Source organism: Mandrillus leucophaeus, unplaced genomic scaffold (assembly GCF_000951045.1).
Source record: "Mandrillus leucophaeus isolate KB7577 unplaced genomic scaffold, Mleu.le_1.0 Scaffold7, whole genome shotgun sequence".
Classification (NCBI taxonomy): Eukaryota; Metazoa; Chordata; class Mammalia; order Primates; family Cercopithecidae; genus Mandrillus; species Mandrillus leucophaeus.
In genome coordinates, this window is record NW_012107585.1 from 7,594,188 (window position 1) to 7,618,355 (window position 24,168).

At 43.9% G+C, this 24,168-nt stretch overlaps 1 protein-coding gene across 2 annotated transcripts in view; it reads left to right on the plus strand.

The window, feature by feature from the left end:
- WDR66 (WD repeat domain 66) overlaps nt 1-24,168 on the plus strand; it is a 115,515-nt gene that overhangs the window by 44,230 nt on the left and 47,117 nt on the right. For both annotated transcript variants that reach the window (XM_011964483.1, XM_011964484.1), the window contains 6 exons: nt 3,426-3,566; nt 5,910-6,019; nt 14,360-14,471; nt 14,716-14,796; nt 21,469-21,546; nt 24,012-24,062. In XM_011964483.1, the coding sequence (XP_011819873.1) occupies nt 3,426-3,566; nt 5,910-6,019; nt 14,360-14,471; nt 14,716-14,796; nt 21,469-21,546; nt 24,012-24,062 (573 nt within the window). The remainder of the gene's footprint in view (nt 1-3,425; nt 3,567-5,909; nt 6,020-14,359; nt 14,472-14,715; nt 14,797-21,468; nt 21,547-24,011; nt 24,063-24,168) is intronic.

Consider the following 24,168-nt stretch of genomic DNA (forward strand, 5'->3'; position numbering starts at 1 on the left):
CAGGAGAATCGCTTGAACCTAGGAAGGCAGAAGTTGAAGTGAGCCAAGATTGCTCCATTGCACTCCAACCTGGGTAATAGAGTGAGATTCTGTCTCAAACAAACAAACAAAAACTATTCATAAAAAATTCAGACAACTTATACATGTTTGAAGGCAAAGATTCTTCTTCCTACACACACCCCTACCCCAATCTCATTTCCTTATATAACTCCTGCCACAGTTGGCTGTGACTGCTCCTCTCCTGACCTTTTTCTGGGCATGTACAACGTGTTATCTGTGTGCCCATGCCTGTGCGCATGCTCACATGGCTCACGTTTAGTTTTTGTGGTTTTTTTTTTTTTTTTTTTTTTAACCAATGAGATAATCCTGCATTTCTACAAAACGTTTTTCCACTTAATATGTCTTGGAAGGTTTCTTGTATCAGTGCATGTATCTCTACTTCCACTTTTTGTTTTTCTTTTTTTGAGATGGAGTCTCACTCTGTCCCCCAGGCTGGAGTGCAGTGGTGCTATCTTGGATCACTGCAACCTCTGCCTCCCTGGGTTCAAGTGATTCTCCTGCCTCAGTCTCTCGTGTAGCTGGGATTACAGGCACACATTACCATGTCCAGCTAACTTTTGTATTTTTGTAGACACGGGGTTTCGCCATGTAGGCCAGGCTAGTCTCGAGCTCCTGACCTCAGGTGATCCACCCACCTCAGCCTCCCAAAGTGTTGGAATTACAGGCATGAGCCACCGTGCCCAGCCCACTTCCTCTTTTTAAATGTAACTGTTCCCCTCTCTGTGGCCACTTACATTGCTTCTAATTTCTTGCTGTCACACAAGGTCCTATAGTGAACATGCTCCTCCATCTCTCCTGTGTCCGCAGCATTCTCCTTTTCCTTTGGGGTCCCCTCCTTAGTCCTAAGGCCTGTACTAGCTCCCAGTGTTCATGGTAAATAGACATGACTGTGGATCCCACCTCCAGCCAGGAAACAAGGCAATCATGTTTTTGTGAGCAGGAATCTTATGAGTATCAAATACAGTGAAATCTGGTTTTGATAGCAAAGTTTTGTTTTCCAGATTAATATGTTTTAGAAAAAGATTGATGTAAGTGGTGGCTATCTCCATAATCGTCTGTCATGCATGTTAAAACTGCTGCAAAACACGATGATTAATACTATTTGATTTCTGTAATTGTGAATGCTGCTTGAGTGGGGTTGTTCTGTTACCACTAAGTGAAGTCAGCCTTGTGGTGACCCAGGAAGGGCTGTTGTGGCTGAAGACAGGAGTCCTTTTAGGAATGTTTTCTTTTTGTAACTAATTTGTTAAGTGGCAAAATACATTTCCAGAAAGATGATCCTTTTAGGATTAACAAGTTTCCAAAAGAACAATTTCATTTGAATAAATCAGCTTTTAAGAAACAGCCAAATATTAAATAATTCTGTTCCTAGAAGTTGCAGCTTGAGACAATTATGATTCCATAATTCTACCACTCACACCCACACAATAAGAGATCTAAATATAAATATAAATTATAGGGAATGAGCAGATGGAAACAGAAGGGGATGGGGAATTAAGAATGTAGGAGAGAGAAATTGGTCACATTACCTGCTATGTCTGTCTTGGGGAGAAACAATTTAATTTTATAAGTATTGTTCAAAGATAAGAAAGGAAACTTACCAGATTTTGTTTCTATATTCCAATTTAATTCACTGATTCTTAGCAACGCATCACTTTCAGCACTCTACTGCATTTGATTATTTGGCCCTAGTTAATTTTTTTAAATAGATTTTTTTTTTTTTTTTTTTTTTGAGACAGGGTCTTGCTCTGTTGCTCAGGCTGGAGCGCAGCATTATGATCTCAGCTCACAGCAACCTCCACCTCCTAGGCTCAGTCAGTCCTCCTGCTTCAGCCTCCTGAGTAGATGGGATTAAAGATGCACACCACCATGCCTGGCTAATTTTTGTATTTTTTTTAGAGATGGGGTTTCAGTATGTTGCCCAGGCTGGTCTTGAACTCCTGGGATGAAGCAGTCCACTCACCTCGACCTCCCAAAGTTCTGGGATTACAGACACAAGCCACTGCACCCTGCCTGGATTTTATTTTTAAGCAGTTTTTAAACAGTGAGCTGAGATCGTGCCACTGCACTCCAGCCTGGCAACAGAGTGAGACTCTGTCCCCTGCCAAAAAAAAAAAAAAAAAAAAAAAAAAACCCAAAAAACTTTGAACACAAAACTAGTACATAAATAAACTAGTATTGAAGTAAAAGCAGTAGTCAGATTTATTGTACTTATAATTTTTCATTTCATAAAATTTTAATTTGGGATTTATTCCAGGCAATACAGAATTTTTAATTTTTTGAAAGAGATTTTGTCTCTTCATCCTTTATCCTTCCGGTAGAAATAGTACACAGGGACAAATACCCAGGCTGAATAATTAATTGCCTTTCTTTTCTTTTTTTTTTTCTTTGAGATGGAGTATCGCTCTGTTACCCAGGCTGGAGCGCAGTGGTGCGATCTCAGCTCACTGCAACCTCTGCCTCCCAGGTTCAAGTGATTCTCCAGCCTCAGCCTCCTCAGTAGCTGGGAGTAAAGGCGCCTGCCACCACGCCCGGTTAATTTTTGTATTTTTAGTAGAGATGAGGTTTCACCATTTTGACCAGCCTGGTCAAGAACCCTCGACCTCAGGTGATTCACCCACCTCAGCCTCCCAAAGTGCTGGGATTACAGGCATGAGACAGGGCTCCCAGCCTATTTGCCTTTCTTATAAAGTTACATAATGACATAAGGTAACTTGTCTACCCTACATGCTTTTAGAAAGTAAATGGAATTTCGCAACATTAGGTGCTCATTGTGTGTCTGGTACTGAACAAAGTCTTGGTCCTGAGGAGTGGAAGAAAAGGAAGTTATTTCTGTGTATTGTTGAAGACTTTCTTTTCTAATGGAGGTATAATTAACATGCCATAAAATTCACCAAAAATTTTTTTTAATTGTGGTAAAATACACAGAACATTAAAGTTGCCATCTTAACCTTTTTTTCTCACACTGTTGCCCAGGATGGAGTGTGATGGAACGATCTCAGCTCACTGCAACCTCCCCGCCTCCTGGTTTCAAGCGATTCTCCTGCCTTAGCCTCCAAGTAGCTGGGATTACAGGCACATGCCACCACGCCCAGCTAATTTGTGTATTTCTAGTAGAGATGGGGTTTCACCATGTTGGCCAGGCTGGTCTCGAACTCCTGACTTCAGGTGATCCTCCCACCTCAGCCTCCCAAAGTGCTGGGATTACAGGTATGAGCCACCACGCCTGGCTGAGGACTTTCTTAAAGTGGTTCCTCTTTGCTGGACTGTTGATGTGAAATCCTTCCCCTCCAGCGAGTTCCTAGAGTCGTAGCTCTGGGCTGAACATGCTGTAATGTCTTGCTGATTTTGCCCTTGTCTTCCAGACCATGACCTGGTCGTTTGGATGGAACAGTTCTCTTCCTGTTTACTATATTCGAGAGGAAAAGCAGAGAGTTCTTCTGTATGTTTGCGCTCACACTGCGATCATCTACAACGTGTTGAGGAATAATCAACACCACCTTCAGGTATGCAGGATTTCCTACAGGTAGGGGAGTTGTCTTTAACGTGTGTGTGGTATTTTGTTTTATATCTCAAGGACTAACTTCATTCTCTCACTGTCACATTTTCCCACTCTCCTTGGAACTAAAAGCAATCCTGTCTTTACAAATACATGGTATTGCTTATTGTCTCTCTGTTTCTAATCAGAATCAACTTACAAAACAGCAGTTGACATTAATTTTATAGTTAGAATTTAAAACATCTGTATTTTTTACACTTCTGCAAAAATGTGGACAGCGTAGATCATGTCTCCACAGATATAACACAAAGGGCAGCTATTCAGCAGGGTGCCGACCTCACGGACACTTACATACCTCTCTAGTTTTCAAAGGGCTTTCATCTTATAACTGTACCGAGAAGTGGGTATTCATATACCCATTTTACAGAAGAAGAAACTGAGGCTCAGAGTGATTTAAGTGACTTGCCCAAGACCGTATTAGTAAATGATGTCTCCTGTCTTGAAAGTGTTAAGTAGGTCAGTTGTCCTTTTATCCCTCCCTCCTTTCAGCAGCTTTGCTCATTTTCACCCCTCTCTGAGCCTCCCCGATTTGTCCTTCGTGCCTGCCCTCCTCACAGCACTCCGCTTCCTTCGTTCCTGATATTTAGGACCCAATTCATTTTCATCATTTACCTTTCCAAGCGTCCTATTCCTTGGTGTCTGACTTTCTACTTATTGACCTGGTAAACTGTTCCATATCACCCTTTCAGTTGACGTATGTTGTTACAGGAGTGTCCTTAGCTGATGCCTAGATCAAAAACACCACAAGGTATTTACCAAGGACCCAGTCAATACTCAGTGTTGTGCCAGGGATTCAAGATGTCTGGGTGCAACTTAAGGAATTCAGTCTCTAGAAGTCCAGAAATACGCAGGCAGAAATCACCAGGCAGCTCCCCTTGGAGCTTCACTGAATGCATGGCAGTGAGCACAGTGGTGATGGCAGAGAGAGAAGGAAGAGATCGCTGTGGGCAGGCTCAGATAGTCAGGGCAAGCAGGATGCACAGATGTGCTGGAGTGGAAGGAGGCAGGAGTCCAGCCTCACTAGGGCCAGAGGGCTGGGAGTGGCCTTGACCATCCATTTGTTTCACAAATAGTTTATAGCTGCTATGTTTCAGAGTATAGGTCTGTAGTAATGAACAAAATAGATGTATTCCCTGCTCTCATGGAGCTTACAGTCTAGTACAGAGACAGACGTTAAACAAGTGAACACATAAATGATTACAAATTGTAACCAGTGATTAAAAGGAGATGTGAAAATGCTCTGAGAGAGACAAATTAGGGTAAGAGAAGACTTAACTTTAGATTGAGTGGGCAGGGATTGAAGAGGTGCTGTTTCTGCTAAAACTTGGAGGATGAGAATGACCCAGTCAAAGACAGTCTGGGAGAGAACATTCCAGACGGAGCAACAAGTGTTCAGGCCTATGTGTGGGGCCCGGAAAGAAGGCTGGCATGGCTGATGCACCGTGAAGGTGAGAGAGAAGGAAGGAGGGAAGAGGGGCCATTTCCCAGCAGGGAGTGCTGCCATTTGTGTTTCCAGAAGATTCCTCTCTTGTGTGCACAAAAGGATTATAAGAAGATAAGAGTGGAAGCAGAGGCTGAGCATGGTGGCTCATGCCTGTAATTTCAGCACAGGCCGTGGCCCAGGAGGCTGAGGTGGGTGGATCACTTGAGCCCAGGAGTTTGAGGCCAGCCTGGGCAACATAGCAAGACCCTTGTCTCTACAAAAAATTTAAAAATTAGCTGGGCACGGTGGCATGTGCCTGTAGTCCCAGCTACTTGGGAGGCTGAGGTGGGAGGATTGCTTGAGCCCAGGAGATCAAGGCTGCAGTGAGCCAAGATTGTGTTGATGCACTTTAGTCTGGGTGACAGAATGAGACCGTGTCTCAAACAAACAAAAAGAGTGGAAGTAGAGAGACCAATGAGGAACTTTTTGCTCCAGAGCTGCTCAGAGCCCTGAAGTGAGCAGTGTTCTAGACAGAAGAGGCTGGCAGCGTGACTCAGAGTGGCTGGGGGAGGGGAGGGCCCAGATACTTATCCTCCACTTAGGTTGGGAGTTGCCACGTGCCTTGACCTCTAGGAGCCATTGTTCATGTGGGGAGTTATCTTTCAGGTGTTTGGAGGGAGAGAAAGTTTGAAAATCACCCACTAGGAAATGGAGAAACCCCCAGGAAGGCCAGCAGGAACAGAATTTCCAGCCAGATGAGCATTGAAAGGAGCTCAGATCTCTCTGTGGGGCCTGGCCTTTGCTGATGGTGGCCAAGGCTGGGCCACATCTTGGATGTTTCAAAGCATTTTCTCTCCATTTCTATAGGGCCATGCCAATATTATCTCCTGCCTCTGTGTCAGTGAAGACAGGCGGTGGATCGCCACAGCAGACAAAGGGCCAGACTGCCTGGTGATTATATGGGACTCCTTCACAGGGTAGGCTTTGTGTAGCCACTTCTTTTTTCCCCAAATTTGTGTAGAGTATCTGCCACTGTGTGACAATGACAGAATGAGTAATGCCAATGCCTAGAAATTTGATTTGTTGGCGTTCCACGGTAGACTAGCTTATGCTGACTCACACTAACCTAGCTCACACAAGCTCAAAGCATAACCGAGATGGCAAATCTGTCATTTACAACGAGAAATATTACTTCTACAAGGACAGATTTTCTAGTGGCTGGTCAGGCTGCCTCTTCTGGGCAGTTCTTAATGGTTACTACCAAGTGTTCCTGTCTATCCCTGCTCCCCGTTCCATACATTTCTTATTGGATATGTTCAATTTTGATCTGTTTGCCTGCCATGGTTTTAGGTATAGTAATGATGGGAGACTTTCCAAAGCTGCTGTTTCTCTGCAGTCTCTCTCTAATTCTAACAACCCGCCATTGCCTCCTTTCTTTCATAATGCAGACAGGGTCTCGCTCCATTGCCCATGCTGGAGTGCAGTGGTGCAGTCATAGCTCATTGCAGCCATGAACTCCCAGGATAAAGTGATTGTCCTGCCTTGGCCTCCTGAGTAGCTGGGACCACAGGCACATGCAACCACACCTGGCTAACTTTTTTTTGTAGAGACGAGGTCTTGCTATGTTGCCCTGGCTGGTCTTGAACTCCTGGCTTCAAGAGATCCTCCCATCCTGGCCTCTCAAAGCACTGGGATTATAGGTGTGAGCCACCATGCTTGGCCTCTTCTTAAATATTTTATTTTATTGTATTATATTTTCATAGAGATGGGGTCTTGCTTTGTTTCCCATGCTGGTCTTGAACTCCTGGGCTCAAGCCATCCTCTTGCCTCGGCCTCCCAAAGTGCTGGGATTATAGGCATGAGCCACCACACCTGGCCTCTCTTTCTCTCTTTTTTAAATTAACAGACTTTTATTTTTAGAACAGTTTTAGATTTACAGAAGAATTGGGAAGATGGGATTCCCATATACCCCACACCCAGATTCCCACATTAGTTACATCTCACATTAGTAGGATCAATTTACTATAATTCATGAACATGATTGACACATGATTATTAACAAACATCCAGGATCCCACCCAGGAGACCACATTCGATTTAGCTGTGATGGCTCCTTAGGCTCTGCTTGGCTATGGCAATTTCTTAGACTTCCCTTGTTTTTGATGACTGACAGTTTTGAGGAGTACAGGTCAGGGATTTGGTAGGATCTCCATCTACTGGACTGTTCTGATGGTTTTCTCATGATAAGCCTACCGGCCTTCTGAAACACTCTGGTGTCTAAGAAATGAGTTACAGTGGCCTTCTTAACCTGGGGGTAAAAGGCATGCTCACTTCGATCAAACGTCAGATAAACCAGTCCAGGTGGTGAGGGGAGGTTGACAGCCCACAGACTCTCTACTGGAGCTAGATCTGGAAGGCTGGGGTTCTGTACTCTCCTTGTATCTGCTTCTGTAACTCACTCTCCTCCTTCGCCGGCTGGAGGCAGACTGAATGGAGAGCCTCTCTGGTATCAAGGTTGTCATCCTGTATTGCCTTTCTTCCTAACTCATAAAATTCCACCTTTTCTGGTTCCTTTTCTGATAGTGCATCAGACAAGGAATGGTGGAATTTCCGTGGGCTTGAGCAGTCCTGCTCAAAGTGTGGTCTGCAGGCTGAGCTGATCTGTCAGCCGGTCCTGGGCTATGTTGAACAGAAAGTACAGAAAATGAGAGGGGGCCTTTGGGAACTTTTATAGCAATTTGTTCTTGCTATGGTATTTTTATTTTGTGAAAGTATTTGATCTGGGCTGGGTGCAGTGACTCATGCACTTTGGGAGCCTCCCAGCACTTTGGGAGGCTGAGGCAGGAGGATAACTTGAGGCCAGGAGTCTGAGACCAGCCTGGGCAACATAGTGAGACTGTCTCTACAAAAAATTAAAAGTTAGCCACATGCGATGGTGCACACCTGTAGTCCCAGCTACTCGGGAGGCTGAGGCGGGAAGATGGCTTGAGCTTAGGTGTTTGAGGCTGCAGTGATTCATGATCATGCCATTACACTCCTGCCAGGAGTGACAGAGGTGACAGAGTAAAACCCTGTCTCAAGAAAAAAAATATGCATTGGTCTGCAGTGGAATAAAAGTTTTTAAAAAATACCTTTCACCACAGATAGTTTGCAAAGTGCTGGACAAGAAGATGTCGAGGCAGTTGGGGGATCCTGCGGGACTGAGCACGCCACCTTGTGTGACAGCTCTCAAGCAGGAGGCCGTCTTGTCTGCCGAGGACATTGGAAATGGGGCTGGTAGTTTGGGCTGTGGGATATGACATTGTGTAATCGATGAGAATGCACTAGAGGTCCACCAAATGAAGGGAAGGAGCTGTAGGGTTTCAGGGAGGGCCTGGTTGGGGACAAAAAGCATGAGCCTGAAGTAGATGGTGGGTGGGGGAACGTGGTGATGCTTGTCTAGCCGTGCTGGGCAGAGGGGGAATAAAAACAGGGAATGTGACTGGTGGTGGCTTGCCTGGGTAGGAGAACTGGAAGGGAAGAAGGGAAGGGGCCCAGGGGACTTCAGAGGGACATGAAAGAGCAGGTGGCAGGAGGCAGGTGTGAGTGTGGGCTCTGGCATCCACCTGGGCTTCCATGCCTGCTCGGCCATGGTCTGCTGTGTGACTTGGAGGCCCAAAGAAGAAAGTAACTTTCCCATTGTGAAAAAAGAATAATGATGTCTACTGTTTTTTACTTTCCTTGCTGTAACAAATTACCTCAAACAATATACTCTCTTGCAGTTCTGGAGGCCAGAAGTCTGAAACCAAGGTGTCGGCAGGGTTGGCTGCTTCTGGGGGCTGTGAGGGAGAATCTGTCCCAGGCCTCTCCCCTTGCTTCTGCTGGCTGTGGGTGACCCTTGGTGTCCTTGGCTTGTGGACGCATCCCTTCGATCTCTGCCTCCATCTTCCCATGGCATTCCCACCATGCATCCCTCTGTGTCTTCTTGAGGACCCTGGGCATTGGATTTGGGGCCCACCGTAGTCCAGTACAACCTCATCTTAACTAACTACATCCACAAAGGCCCTGTGTCCAAATAAGGTCATATTCTGAGGTTCTGGGTGGGCCTGAGTTCGGAGGGGCCACTTAGCCCTTTAAATCCAGTGCACAGGATGTTGTGAGGATCGCTGGAGCGCAGCACCAGACCATAATAGAGGATCCTAGATGGGTTTTCTTTCTTAACTCCTGGCCTGAGGCAGAGAGCAGTCAGATTCACTGACAAGACTGTTAGGGCTTAGTTGGGTAGATGGGTGGGAGGGAAGAGTTCAACAAGTGAGTCCAGATGCATGAGGAGGTTAGGAAGAAGTTCTGTTTAATGTTGTATAGTGGGGGACACAGAAACTGCTCTCCCGCAGGTGACCAGTGACCTCCAGGGGATCGCATTACCCAACCTTGATCCTCATGTGACTTGACTTCTCTGTGTCATCTAACACTTCATTTCGTGTGGCTTCTCTGATCTCACATCCCTACAACACATGGCCTTCGTGTCTGGCTTCTTTCACTTAGCATCATGCTTGAAGGTTCATCTGTGGTGTGGCACGTGTCCTTTCTATGGCGGAATCACATTACATTGTATGGATAGACCAAACAATGTATGCTCTTTCATCTGATTTTTTGTTTTGTTTTTGTGTTTTTGAGACAGGATCTCACTCTGTCACCCAGGCTGGAGTGCAGTGGTGTGATCGTGGCTCACTGCAGCCTTGGCCTCCAGGGCTCAAGCAATCCTCCCACCTCAGCTTCCTGAGTAGTTGAGACCACGGGTACATGCCACTGAGCCTGGCTAATTTTTTTCGTTTTTCTGGTAGAGACAGGGTCCTCCTATGTTGCCCAAGCTGGTCTCAAACTCCTAGGTACAAGTGATCCCCTGCCTTGGCCTCCCAACATGCTGGGATTACAACTGTGAGCCACTGTACCCAGCCTCATCTGTTGTTGTTATTGTTATTATTATTATTATTACTGAGACAGGGTCTCACTCTGTTATCCAGGCTTGAGTGCAGTGGCACAATCTCAGCTCACTGCAACTTCTACCTCCTGGGCTTAGATGATCTTCCCATCTCAGCCTCCCAAGTAGCTGGGACCACAGGTGCACACCACCATACCCAGCTAATTTTTTTGTATTTTTTTAATAGAGATGGGGTTTCACCATGTTACTCAGGCTGGTCTCGAATTCCTGGGCTCAAGTGATCTGCCTGAATCAGCCTCCCAAAGTGCTGGGATTACAGGCATGAGCCACCATGCCCAGCTCCTCTGCTTAATTTGTTAAAAAATGATTTTAGGACATTTTAATAGAAAACCGTTAAATTTAATGGTGGCTCACGCCTGTAATCCCAGCACTTTGGGAGGCCGAGGCGGGTGGATCACTTGAGGTCAGGCGTTCGAGACCAGCCTGGCCAACAAGGGGAAACCCCGTCTCTACAAAAGTACAGAATACAAAATACAAAAAAAAAATTAGTCAGGCATAATGGTGCCCGTAATCCCACCTACTCGGGAGGCTGAGACAGAATCGCTTGAACCCAGGAGGCGGAGGTTGCAGTGAGCCAAGATCGTGCCATTGCACTCCAGCCTGGGCGACAGAGCGAGAATTCATCTCAAAAAAAAAAAAAAAAATTAATGAAAACGGATACATTTTCATGGAAAGCACTGGCTGCCATCTCCGATCCTAGTCTTCTTTCTAGAGGTAATCAATTTGATGTGTTTCCTTCCAAAACATTTGCTTTTGTTTTAAACACATGTATATGGATATCTTCATATTGTTTTTCTCCACAACATGGTTGGTGTGATCTTTTCCCAAACGTAAATCTGATTGTGTTGCCACCCTGATTAAAACCCTTTAGAAACTGCCCATTATCAGATCAGCTTATGCTACAGGGAACACGCACCCTGCATTAGGGCCGTGCAGACACTTCCCCCAGAAAGTGAAATGCCTGCTGCCTGCACATGTAGCCGTCTGCAGCTGCTAACATGCTCTCAGCTGCAAGTAATGGCACATCCAACTTAACCACAAGGAAAAGGTATTATCTCATGCAGTAGAAGCCTGAAGTCGGCCAGCAGAAGAGTCGGAGTCCTTCAGGTGTGTCTTGTCTCTGAAGCCTTTGCTGACTGACACCTTCACCACACAGAGCTGCTCCGTTATGATGTTGAGCTGCTGTTTTTTCCTTATTTGTGAAACTGTGTCTCTACTAGACACGAAGCCACTTGAGGGCAGTGATTTTTTTAAAAAATTACACAGTAAAGCATATCTGTGGTTAATAATGCAAATGCTATGTTAATATGAATTTTATGATATCCCAAGTGATTACTTTGGGACCCAGAAAAGATTATTCAGAGGCTGTTTTGGTTTTAGGATTAGTATTCGTTTTATTAGTGATAAATTAAAAACCGTAGTTCTTCCTCCAGTTTTTCGCTTAACTTAAAAATCTTACTCTGTTTATAAATCTAGCATATTTTTGCAATCACCTTTGAGGAGGCTTTGATTAATGTTTGGCCCCACTTACACATTTGGTTATTAACTCCTTTTAAACATTTAAAACTGCATTTCGATACTTAAGATACTCAGTTTCATTAAGTTTTTTAGTAGTCTGATTAACAAACAAATCCTTCATAGTACTTAATTACTGCAAATCTAGTAAATTAGACATAAATATGGTAAATCTTAAGTTTCCTTAAGTGTTCTAATATTGCCTATAAACCTATTACGATTTTAATTTAAAATCACAAATCTAAATCAACTACATATTTTAAATTAGCATCACAAATCTAATCTGTTAGCAACTCTGAGGTATGTCAAATTCACTTAAACATTACAAATTCCTAAAAAATGAACAAATTCTCTTATCACAACTATGTGAATAATGCAGGTCTGACTGACTTCATCTTCTCTATATTCAATTCCAAGTATCTCCAAGGATAAGATACATTTTCTCACTAAGGACTTCACTGTGTTATTTCCAGTCACTTTGGGATTGCCTTCGCAGGTGAATTTTTGGGGCTACTTCTCAGTGGGATGAAGTTTCTCAAGTGACAGAGAACCAGAGAAGTCCTCAGCTGGGACACAGACTTGATGCCAGCCAGTTGGGACCCTGGTGTGACGTACAGACGTACTGAGGCCTGTTTATCTTCACTGTATCTAGGACTCCATAATCAAAAAAAAAAAGAACCATGCGGCCTGCATTCCTGGTTTAAGTCTTGCTACCACCCTCTCTTCATTCCAGTGGGAATCAGTGGACCTCCCCCAACCCAAGCATTACAACTTCCATCTTCGCTTCCACTGCTTCTGTGCTTTGATTGTCTTAGATACTTACGTGTCATCTAATTCTGGGTATTTCAAGGCTGTGTCAGAATCATACAGTTCTAAGGTCTTGTCAGTAACACAGTGTGGAAGTGTAAGAGCAAAAAATAAAAGTTCGTCCTCACCCAAACCCCATCTCCAGAGGAACCATTGCTTACAGTTTGCAGTCTATTCGTCTGGAGTTTTTTCAATACGCGCACACACACACACACACACACACACACACACACACACGATTAGGATGATGCAATAATTGTTTTGCAATTTGCTTTTTTCACAAATTTTGGTCACTTTCCCAATCTACCTCATTCTTTTTGAAGGCAGCAAAGTTTTTATTTTTATTTCTATTTTTAATTTTTATGGTTTTTTTTTTTTTTTTTGAGACAGAGTTTCGCTTTTGTTGCCCAGGCTGGAGTGCAATGGTGTAATCTCGGCTCACTGCAACCTCCACCTCCCCAGTTCAAGTGATTCTCTTACCTCAGCTTCCTGAGTAGCTGGGATTACAGACTCCTGCCACCACACCGGGCTAATTTTTTGTATTTTCGGTAGAGACGGGATTTCACCGTGTTGGCCAGGCTGGTCTCAAACTCCTCACCTCAGGTGATGCACCTGCCTTGGCCTCCCAAAGTGCTGGGATTACAGGTGTGAGCCACCACGCTGGCCTTATTATTTTATTTATTTATTTATTTATTTATTTATTTATTTATTTATTTTTGAGGCAAGGTCTTGCTCTGTCACCCAGAGTGCTGGGATTACAGGTGTGAGCCACCACGCTGGCCTTATTATTTTATTTATTTATTTATTTATTTATTTATTTATTTTTGAGGCAAGGTCTTGCTCTGTCACCCAGGCTGGAGTGCAGTGGCATGATCTTGGCTCACTGCAACCTGCACCTCCTGGACTCAAGTGATCCTCTCACCTCAGCCTCTCATGTAGTTGGGCCCACGGGCGCATGCCAGCACGCCTGGCTAATTTTTCTATTTTTGGTAGAGACAGGGTTGTGCCATGTTGCCCAGGCTGATCTCGAACTCCTTAGCTCAAGCAATCCACCCTCCTCAGCCTCTCAAAGTGCTGGGATTACCAGTGTGCAACACCGTGCCCAACCTAGTTTCTTATCATGTGGTTATACTATAATATCTTTTCAAACAATTCATGTGTGGTATATTAAGGGACATTTGTGTTGTTTGATTTTTGCTATTAGAGTAGTACCACAATGACTGTGAATTTTCATTGACCTTTGTTTACTTTTTCCATGGTTTCCCTAGGAAAAAGTCGTAAGAGTGGAGTGACTGGGCGGTAGGGTGTATGCATTGAAGGTTTTGATAGGTCCAGCCAAACTGCTTCTAGAAAGGTGCTGCTCCTTTGCATTCCCACCTATGCAGGAGAGTGCCTGATTCCCTGCGAGCTGGGATGTTGTCCTAGACATCTTTTCATACTTACATCCTTCCTGCCAGGCACAACCTGGCACAGAATCAGTGCCTGGTACCTTGTGAATGAGAAACTAGAGCTTGTGAAGAGGGCAAACAGCAGGCCCATTGCCTTGAGTTAGGCTTGACTACTATTGTTGTTGAGGTTAAATTCACATGACATAAAACTGACCATTTTAAAGCTTGCAGTTTGGTGACATTTAATACATTTACACTGTTATGCAACCATTATCTCTATCTAGTTCCAAAACGTTTTCACCACCCCAGAAGGACACCCTGCACCCCATTATCTGTCTCCATGGGTTTGCCTATTCTGGCCATTTCATATGAGTGGACTCGTACACTCTGCACCTTTCGAACCTGGCTTCTTTCACTTAGCATCGTTTCCGAGGCTCATCCATGTCATATCATAGCATGTGTCAGTGCTTCATTCCCTTCTATGGCTCAAAAAGATTCCACTGTATGGATAGATCACATTTTGTTCTGTTTTGGAGAGGTTTGGGCTGAGCTCAGACCTGCCCTGGGCCTCTCTGGGAAGCCAGGGAGACCTCAGCAAGTGTCACCCCCCTTGTCCTGTTTTGCAGTATTCCTGTGCACACAATATTTGACAGCTGCCCCGAAGGGAACGGCATCAGGGCCATGGCCATGACCCATGACGCCAAGTATCTGGCAACCATCTCAGATGCTGAAGTCCAGGTAAAGGCCCTGGCCCTTTGGGTCAGCTTCAGCGAGCTGGCCGACCTGTCCAGTGTGTCCCCGTGGGCAGCTCTGTTCAGGCTGCATGATGTGTGTGATGTTCTCAAAAGACCAGACTCCACAGCACAGAGTCCGGGCCTCTGTCCTTAGTTACTTGAAGTTTTGGGGTCACCACAAGAGGTGTAAGTTACTTTAGCAGACTTCAAAGAACTTCTCATGCCCCTCTCTCTGCTGTCACCTACAGAAGGTGTGCATCTGGAAGTGGACTTTGGCAGTGGAAACACCAGCATGCACTCTCGAACTCCCCAAAGAGTACGGTGTTCAGGTGAGTTCCACTGGAGCCTGTAAACATCAACTAAAGTTATATGGGTGCCAGGCCAGGCTGGGCGTGGTGACTCACACCTGTAATCCCAGAACTTTGGGAGGCTGAGGTGGGTTATCACTTGAGGTCAGGAGTTCAAGGCCAGCCTGGCCAACATGGTGAAGCCCGTCTCTACTAAAAATACAAAAATTCCCTGGGCGTGGTGGCACATGCCTATAGTCCCAGCTACTTGGAAGGCTGAGGCATAAGAATTGCTTGAACCTGGGAGGCAGAGGTTGCAGTGAGCCAAGATTATGCCACTGTACTCCAGCCTGGGTGACAAAGTGAGACTCCATCTCAAAAAAACAAAAACAAAGTTCTACTGATGCTGGGCCAAAACCTACTTTTTGTTTCAGGGGAGTTGTGTTATGCTGCATAACAGTGGTTTCTTTTTTTTTTGAGACAGAGTTTCGCTCTTGGTGCCCAGGCTGGAGTCTGGAGTGCAGTGGCACGATCTCGGCTCAACACAACCTCTGCCTCCCAGGTTCAAGTGATTCTCCTGCCTCCCAAGTAGCTGGGATTACAGGCGTGCACCACCACGCCTGGCTAATTTTGTAATTTTTTAGTAGAGATGGGTTTTCTCCATGTTGGTCAGGCTGGTCTCGAACTCTCAACCTCAGGTGATCCGCCCACCTCAGCCTCCCAAAGTGTTGGGATTACAGGCGTGAGCCACCGCGCCCGGCCTCAGTAGAGCTTTAAAAACCCTTTCATTTCCTGATTCATTTTACTTGACTATAATAGCTAATATTTTTCAAGCACTTATGTTCCAGAGTCTGCTAAATTCTTTACTTACATTATCTCACATAATCCATGCAAACATGCTAGCAAAATAGATATTAATATCTGTGGAATACTACCATTAATTATTAAATACTTTGTCTAAAATCACCCACCTGGCAGTCTTTCTTATTCTATAAGTGTGCTTTTAACTGCTTCGAACCTTGTAAAACTAACTCTGAGGAGTATAGGGAAGTTATTATTATTGCTCCCAACTTACATGAGGTGACTTGCCAAGGACACCCAGCAAGTTTCCATCAGGTCTCCTTATTTCCTGGGTCGCTGCTCCCTGCTGTTGTGACTTGTCTCATTCATCCTTGCATGCTTCATTTGTCATACATTTATCGAGTACCTGTTCTGTGCCAGGCACTGTGATAAGTACATGCCTAACTTGCAGGATCTAAATCCCAGAGGGTTTGGGTGACTAGACTCAGCCAGGGAAATATGGTTATGCAGCCATATGTCCATCTTCTTTCCTTTCCCCCCAATATTCCTCTTGCCCCTAAAAAAATGTTTCTTCCTCCTGAAGGTTGTGCTAACACAGTAGCCACCAACCATATGTGGCTATTTAGGACGAGTTTTTCTATTGCTGCAAAAAACGCCATTGGGGTTTTGTTTTGTTTTGTTTTGTTTTATTTTGTTTTGTTTTTTTTTGAGACGGAGTCTTGCTCTGTCGCCCAGGCTGGAGTGCAGTGGCCGGATCTCAGCTCACTGCAAGCTCCGCCTCCCGGGTTCACGCCATTCTCCTGCTCAGCCTCCCGAGTAGCTGGCACTACAGGCGCCTGCCACCTTGCCCGGCTAGTTTTTTTGTGTTTTTTTTTTTTTTTAGTAGAGACGGGGTTTCACCGTGTTAGCCAGGATGGTCTCGATCTCCTGACCTCGTGATCCGCCCGTCTCGGCCTCCCAAAGTGCTGGGATTACAGGCTTGAGCCACCGCGCCCGGCCGCCATTGGGGTTTTGATAGCGATTTTGCATTGAATCTGTAGATCACTTTGGGTGGTGTCATCGTTTTCACAGCGTTGTCTTCTAATCCATGAGCATGGGACACCTCGCCATTTATTTATGTCTTCTTTAATTTCTTTCAGGAATGTTTTGTAATTTCCAGAGCTCAAGTCTTCACCTCCTGGTTAAATTTATTTCTAAGGATTTTGTGTTTTTTTGATGCTATTTTTAATGGATTTGTTTTCTTAATTTCCTTTTTTAGATTGTTCATTGCTAGTGTATAAAAAGACAGCTGATTTTTGTGTGTTGATTTTGTACCTTGCAACCTTGCTAAGTACACATGGTGATTTAAATTTAAAATTATTAAAACGTAAAAAATCTTTTTTGAGACAGGGTCTCCCTGTTGTCCAGGCTGGAGTATAGTGGCGCAATCCCAGCTCACTGCAGCCTCTGCCTCCTGAGCTCAAGCAGTCCTCCTACCTCAGCCTCCTGAGTAGCTGGAACTACAGGTGCACACTATCATGTCCAGCTAATTTTTTAATTTTTTACAGAGACAGAGTTTTGCCATGTTGGCCAGTGTGGTCTCCAACTCCTACGCTCAAGCCATCCACCTACCTCAGCCTCCCAAAGTGTTGGGATTACAGGCGTGAGCCACCACACCCTGCCCTCTTCTTGCTATGCTTTCTTCTTGGGTATTGTCATCTATTCCCAAGGCTATTTACTTCCAAGACATACCCTAAAATCTTCCCTCATCTCTCCACCTCTGTTGCTACCGTCCTAGTCCAGGCCACAGTCACCTCTACCTGCACCATCTGGCCTGCTGGTCTTTCTGCTTTCACTCTCTCTTCACTCTCTAACAATCTTCCCACAGCAGTCAGACTGTTTTTTGTTTTGTTTTATTTTCTTTATTTTCTTTTTTTTTTTTTAAGATGGAGTCTCACTCTGTCACCCAGGCTAGAGTGCAGTGGTGCAATCTCGGTTCCTACAACCTCCACCTGCTGCTGCTGGGTTCAAGCGATTCTCCTGCCTCAGCCTCTCGGGTAGCTGGGACTATAGGCACGTGCCACCATGCCCGGCTAATTTTTTGTATTTTTAGTAGAGATAGGGTTTCACCATGTTAGCCATGATGGTCTCGATCTCTTGACCTTGTGATCCGCCTGCCTTGGCCTCCCAAAGTGCTGGGATTACGGGTGTGAGCCACTGTGCCCAGCCAGAGAGTTATTTTTAAATAATTAAAATATTGCATCACTCCTGTACTTAAAATCCTTCAGTAGCTTCTCATTGTCCTCAAAATAACATTAAAATTCCATGACATGTGGCCTTCAAGGTGTGATCTGATTCCTGCATCCATCTCCTAATGTCTACCATCCTGATTATTGTTCATCAGTTTGCTTTTCCTAGAATTTCATGTATAATAAATGGACTCCATTTACAGAGAGCTTTGGTTTCTTTCACTCAGTTTTGTTGTTGCACGTACCAGTAGTGTATTCCTTTTTATTGTTGAATAGTAGCGCATTGAATAGGTACGTAACCTTATTAATTCATTGTTCATGGACATTGGGTTGTTTCCTGGTTGTGGCTATTAAAAATGAAGGTGCTGTGAATGTTCATGGACAAGTCTTTATTTCTGAAGGAGACTTTCCTTTGGTATAGAATTCTAGAGTGGTAGTATTTTCTTTTGGCACTTCATATCTTCAAGGAGTGATTCTGTTGTCTTCTGGTTTCTACTGTTTCTGTTGAAAAGTTAGCTGTCAATCCCTGTTTTGAATGTTGTGTGTCTCTCTCTTTGGCCCCCAGCTGCTTTTACAGATTTTTCCCTTGGTTTTCAGCAGGATTTTTTTGTTGTTGTTGTTATGTTCAGTTTTTGAGACAGGGTCTCACTCCATCACCTAGGCTGAAGTGCAGTGGCACAGTCACCACTCATTGCAGCCTTGACCTCTTAGGCTCAAGTGATTCTCCCACCTCAGCCTCCCAGGTAGCACCACTACACCTGGCTAATTTTTTTTCTTTTTTTGTAGAGATGGGGTCTCGCTGTGTTGCCCAGGCTGCCCAAACTCCTGGGCTCAAGTAACCTTCCCACCTCAGTCTCCCAAGGTGCGGGGATTATAGGCGTGAGCCACTGCTGCACCAACCCCAGCAGCTTTTCAGTGATGTGTCTATGTGGATGTGGGTATGTTGTTGATTTTTTTTTTTTTTTTTTTTTTGAGACGGAATCTCGCTCTGTTGCCCAGGCTGGAGTGCAGTGGCCGGATCTCAGCTCACTGCAAGCTCCGCCTCCCGGGTTTACGCCATTCTCCTGCCTCAGCCTCCCCAGTAGCTGGGACTACAGGTGCCCGCCACCTCGCCTGGCTAGTTTTTTGTATTTTTTAGTAGAGACGGGGTTTCACCGTATTAGCCAGGATGGTCTCGATCTCCTGACCTCGTGATCTGCCCGACTCGGCCTCCCAAAGTGCTGGGATTACAGGCTTGAGCCACCACGCCTGGCCTGTTGTTGATTTTTGTAAAGTTTATCCTTTAGGATTTCTTGAACCTGGGATGCTATATCTCTTCTCAGTTTTGGAAAATTCTCAGCCAGTACCTCTTTACACATTTCTTCTGCCACATTCTTTCTTTCTTCTCCTTCTGGGGCTCCAATTACATATATGTTAGACCTTTTCTGGTCTTGTCCCACTGGTCTTTTATTTTCTTTTCTGTATTTTCTATCCTTTCATCTGTTTCTGCTTCAGTCTGGGTGTTTTCTACTATAATTTGTCTTCCTTTCCTGCTGATTCGTTCTTTCTTTGGCTATATCTAAATTTTTGTTAAACTGTCTATTGAGCATTTTAAATCATTTTTTCAGGTCTAGAGTTTCCATTTGATTCCTTTTTTAAGTAGAGCTATCTGCTGAGATTCCCCATCTTGTCCTCTACTTTCCTGCATGTTAATCCAGTGATTGTCACGTCTGTGTCTAACAACCCCAATACTCGGATCTCCTGTGGCTTCTTTCTGCCTATTGCTTTTTCCCCTTGGTTTTCAGTCATTTGGATGGGTCTTTTTTCTTTTCTTTTCTTTTCTTTTTTGAGATAGGGTCTTGCTCTGTTGCCCAGGCTGGTCTTGAACTCCTGGCCTCAAGCAATCCTCCTGCCTCAGCCTTGCAAAGTGCTGGGATTCCAGGCATATACCACAGTGCCTGGCCTGGATGTATCTCTTTAATATGCCTTGCTATTTTTTACTGAATGCCTGATGTTGTGTTTTTTAAAGTGTAGCAATAAATTTGAGGCTCAAGATGACTTCCTCCAAAGAAGACTGACTTTTGCTTCTTAAAGGCACTTAGCAGAATGGTTCAGCTTAATCAGAGCTTGAGGTGGTTTGAGGCTGATTTTCAGGCTTTGTCTGCTTCATGCACTTGCTTTTGCCAGTTCCTTACCCTGCCCGGGCTTTTGTGCTGTTCTGATATGAATTCTCAAACACTGGCATTGGCAGTTTACACTCCTGTGGTATGTAACATTCATAAAATATTTGGAAAATGATAGGTAAGGAATAGGCGTGGAGACGGGGTGGAAATGGTAGAAATGGAACTTAAAAAGCTTTTCTCCAGCCTGTCCCTCAGTGCTGTCTCCTGTAGCCCTTCACCCCAGGCTGTAGCCACCCACCTCCCATGCACATTTCAAACACATACCCCGTGGCTCCCCAGGAAGAGCTTGCTTTGTTGTTCTTGCTGTGACTGGTTTGTGTGTTTAAAGTTTCCCTCACTTCCATAGTTTCTGCAGGGTTGATTTTTGGGAAGGGAGCCAGCAGCCCATGCTATTCACCATCTTGGCAGGAATTAGAATCCCCTTCCAATATCTTGCATTCATTCCAAGATACTGTGTGGCCCTGTCAACTTTAGAAATGTATATGCAGCAGTCTTTAAAAGGATACAGAATAAAGGTTATTGGTGAATACCGGTTTACTTTTGCTTGTTCCAATTTGTTTTATTATTATTATTGTTATTATTTTAAATTGATCACTGTCAGAAAAGCTTGTTACAGCCAGGTGCAGTGGCCCACACCTGTAATCCCAGCGCTTTGGGAGGCTTAGGCGGGTGGATCTCTTGAGGTAGGGTTCGAGACCAACCTGGGCAACATGGTGAAACCCCGTCTCTACTAAAAATATAAAAATTAGCTGGGCATGGTGGCACATGCCTGTAGTCTCGACTACTCAGGAGGCTGAGGCAGGAGAATTACTTGAACCCAGGAGGCGGAGGCTGCAGTGAGCTGAGATGGCACCACTACACTCCAATCTAGGCGACAGAGCAAGACTCTGGCTCAAAAAAAAAAAAAAAGAAAAGCTTGTTCCAATTTATGGATGATGAAATATAATAGATCAGACTGGAAGGGGAACACATTTGACACTATTTATTTTACCAGTATTTAAATGATATTCCTATTTTTTACCAAATGCTGTATCTTTTCTGTTTTATATTCCTACTCATTTGTGTGTGTGTGTGTGTGTGTGTGTGTGTGTGTTTTGAGATGGAGTTTCGCTCTTGTTGCTCAGGCTAGAGTGCAATGGCGCGACCTCTGCTCACCACAACCTCCGCCTCGTGGGTTCAAGCAATTCTCCTGCCTCAGCCTCCCGAGTAGCTGGGATTACAGGCATGCACCACCCTGCCTGGCTAATTTTGTATTCTCAGTAGAGATGAGATTTCTCCATGTTGGTCAGGCTGGTCACAAACTCCTGACCTCAGGTGATCTGCCCGCCTCGACCTCCCAAAGTGTTGGGATTACAGGAGTGAGCCACCAATTAAGTAATAATTGGTATTACTACTCCTGTAATACCAATTATTATTTAATAATTTAATTAAATAATAAATTAAATTATTATTTAATTTTAACATTCAGCTTAACCAGAAACAGAAAATTTATCATTAATATATTTTCATACTTTATATTTCAGAACTACCTTACTTTTAACCCAGCAAATAATAAAGAATTGGTGAGCAATAGTAAAACACAGGCAATATATTATGCATGGGTAAGTAGAAATATTTTGATTTGTCTTAAATGTGGGTAGAAGTATGTGTTCATTCTTTGAGTACGAATGTTTCAGTGATGTAACAATATAGTATCTCTACTTAAGAAGCAATGAATATATATTAAAATGTTTTTATTTAATTATAGTGTTTAGTCCCATTTGAAATTAGCGTATTAAATCAGAAGCAAATAATTCAATTTTATTTATTAAATTTTATTAAAGCAATGAGGCAAATGTTTATTTGAATTTATTTAACAAGACTAAAATACAAGTTTTGTGGTTTTTTTGGAGACAAGGTCTCGCTATGTTGCCCAGGCTGCCTCAGACTCCTGGGCTCAAGTGATCTTCCCACTTTATCCTCTCAAGTAACTGGGATTAGAGGGGTGAGCCAGCCATACCTGGCTCTAAAATACAGATTTTTTTGAGACCTTGGTCTTTTTTCCCTTTTAGAAAGGAATTAGCAAACAGATGAGTGATACATATACTGACACAGAGCCAAATCATGAGAATAAAAAACATTGAGGCTGAGCACAATGGCTTGTGACTGTATTTCCAGCACCATGGGAGGCCAAGGCAGGAGGATCACTTGAGGCCAGGAGTTTAAGACTAGCCTGGGCAACATAACAAGACCTCATCCCTACAAAAAATTATTTTAAAAAATTAACAGCGCATGGTGATACATGCCTGTAGTCCCAGCTGCTCAGGAGGCTGAGGCTGAAGGATTGCTTAAGCCCAGGAGTTTGAGGCTGCAGTGAGCTGTGATGGTGATGGTGCCACTGCACTCCAGCCTGGGCAACAGAGTGAGACTCTGTCTCAACAAAACAAAACACAACAAAACAAAAAACGTTCCAAGTTAAACATGGAATAACTATGTGACTCAGCAATTCCAAGGTAAGATGTAAAAGAATTGAAAAGAAGCATTCGAACAAATACTTCTACACAAACGTTCACAGCAGCAGCAGCGCTATATGGTTATTTGTAATAACCAAAAGGTAGAAACAAGCCAAATGTTCATCTACTGATGATTAGGTAAACAAAATGTGGCCTGTCCATACAATGGAATGTTATTGTATGAAGTACTGATACATGCTGTGACATGGAGCAGCCTTGAAGGCATGATGCTAAATGAAAGACCCCAGACATGAAAGTCACATGTTGTATGATGCCATTTCTATGGAATGTCCAGCATAGGCAAGTCCACAGATACAGAGGAAACTGGTGGTTTTCAAGTCCTGGGGAGAGACGGAGTAGCTGCTTAATGGGTAGGAGATTTCCTTTTGGGGTTATGAAAATGTCTTGGATCTAGATTGTTGCTCAGCATTGTGAATGTATGAAACACTACTGAATTGTACACTTTATGATTAATTGTACACGTTATGATTAATTTTATGTTAAGCGACACTTTAACGTGGTTATGATTAATTTTATGTTAAGTGAATTTTACCTCAATAAAAAATTGTAAAGCAAAACCAAAACACATTGAATCACTGATTGTCAGTGACAGTCATTATTTAAGATATTTATTATATCTTTTTTTTATTTTATTTTTGAGATAGGGTCTCACTCTGTCACCCAGGCTGCAGTGCAGTGGTGCGATCTCAGCTCACTGCAACCTCGGCCTCTCAGGTTCAAGCAATTCTCCTGTCTCAGCCTCCCGAGTAGCTGGGATTACAGGAACCTGCCACCACGCCTGGCTAATTTTTGTATTTTTAGTAGAGATGGGGTTTCTCCGTGTTGGCCAGGCTGGTCTCAAACTCCTGACCTCAAGTGATCCACCCACCTTGGCTTCCCAAAGTCCTGAGATGATAGGCGTGAGCTACCATGCCCAGCCAATTGTGACTTTACTTAGTACTTAATACAAATTCGAATTATCTATTAATAAGGCTTTAAAACTTTAATAAATACCTTAAGGTTGGCCGCGGTGGCTCACGCCTGTAATCTCAACACTTTGGGAGGCTGAGGAGGGCGATTCACCTGAGGTCAGGAGTTCGAGACCAGCCTGGCCAACATGGCACAACCCCATCTCTACTAAAAAAAAAAAAAAAAAAAAAAAATTATCTGGGCACGGTAGTGCGCTCCTGTAATCCCACCTACTCAGGAGGCTGAGGCAGGAGAATTGCTTGAACCTGGGAGGCGGAGTTTGCAGTGAGCTGAGATCGCACCACCGCACTCCAGGCTGGGCGACAGATGTGTTTCTGTTTAAAGACACCTTATTTAGTGTATAACTCCATCTCAAAAAAAAAAAAAAGTCATAATCATTTGTGGTATTTTTTATATTGTTTAATGTATTTGCTTTTCTTTCAGAATGTTTTTAGATATTTCCCAAGGCAGCAAGTTCTCTCACCTGTAGAAAATGCACATTTCTGACCTTGTTTAGATGTATTTGTTTTGGTTTTATTATTAATATAGTTCTTCCTTTGGAAACTGGGTCTTTTTGAGTAGTGATTATTTTTTCCTCTTATCAGTATGAAGAGAGGGATACACTGGCTCACAGCGCCCCACTTTTAACAGAAAAAGTGAGTATGCCTGTTGCATTTTTGTCCTTCAGATTTTGTGGAGAATAAATATTTATGTGTAAACTTAGCTGCTTCGGGCTACTCTTTGTACATCTTGACATTAAGC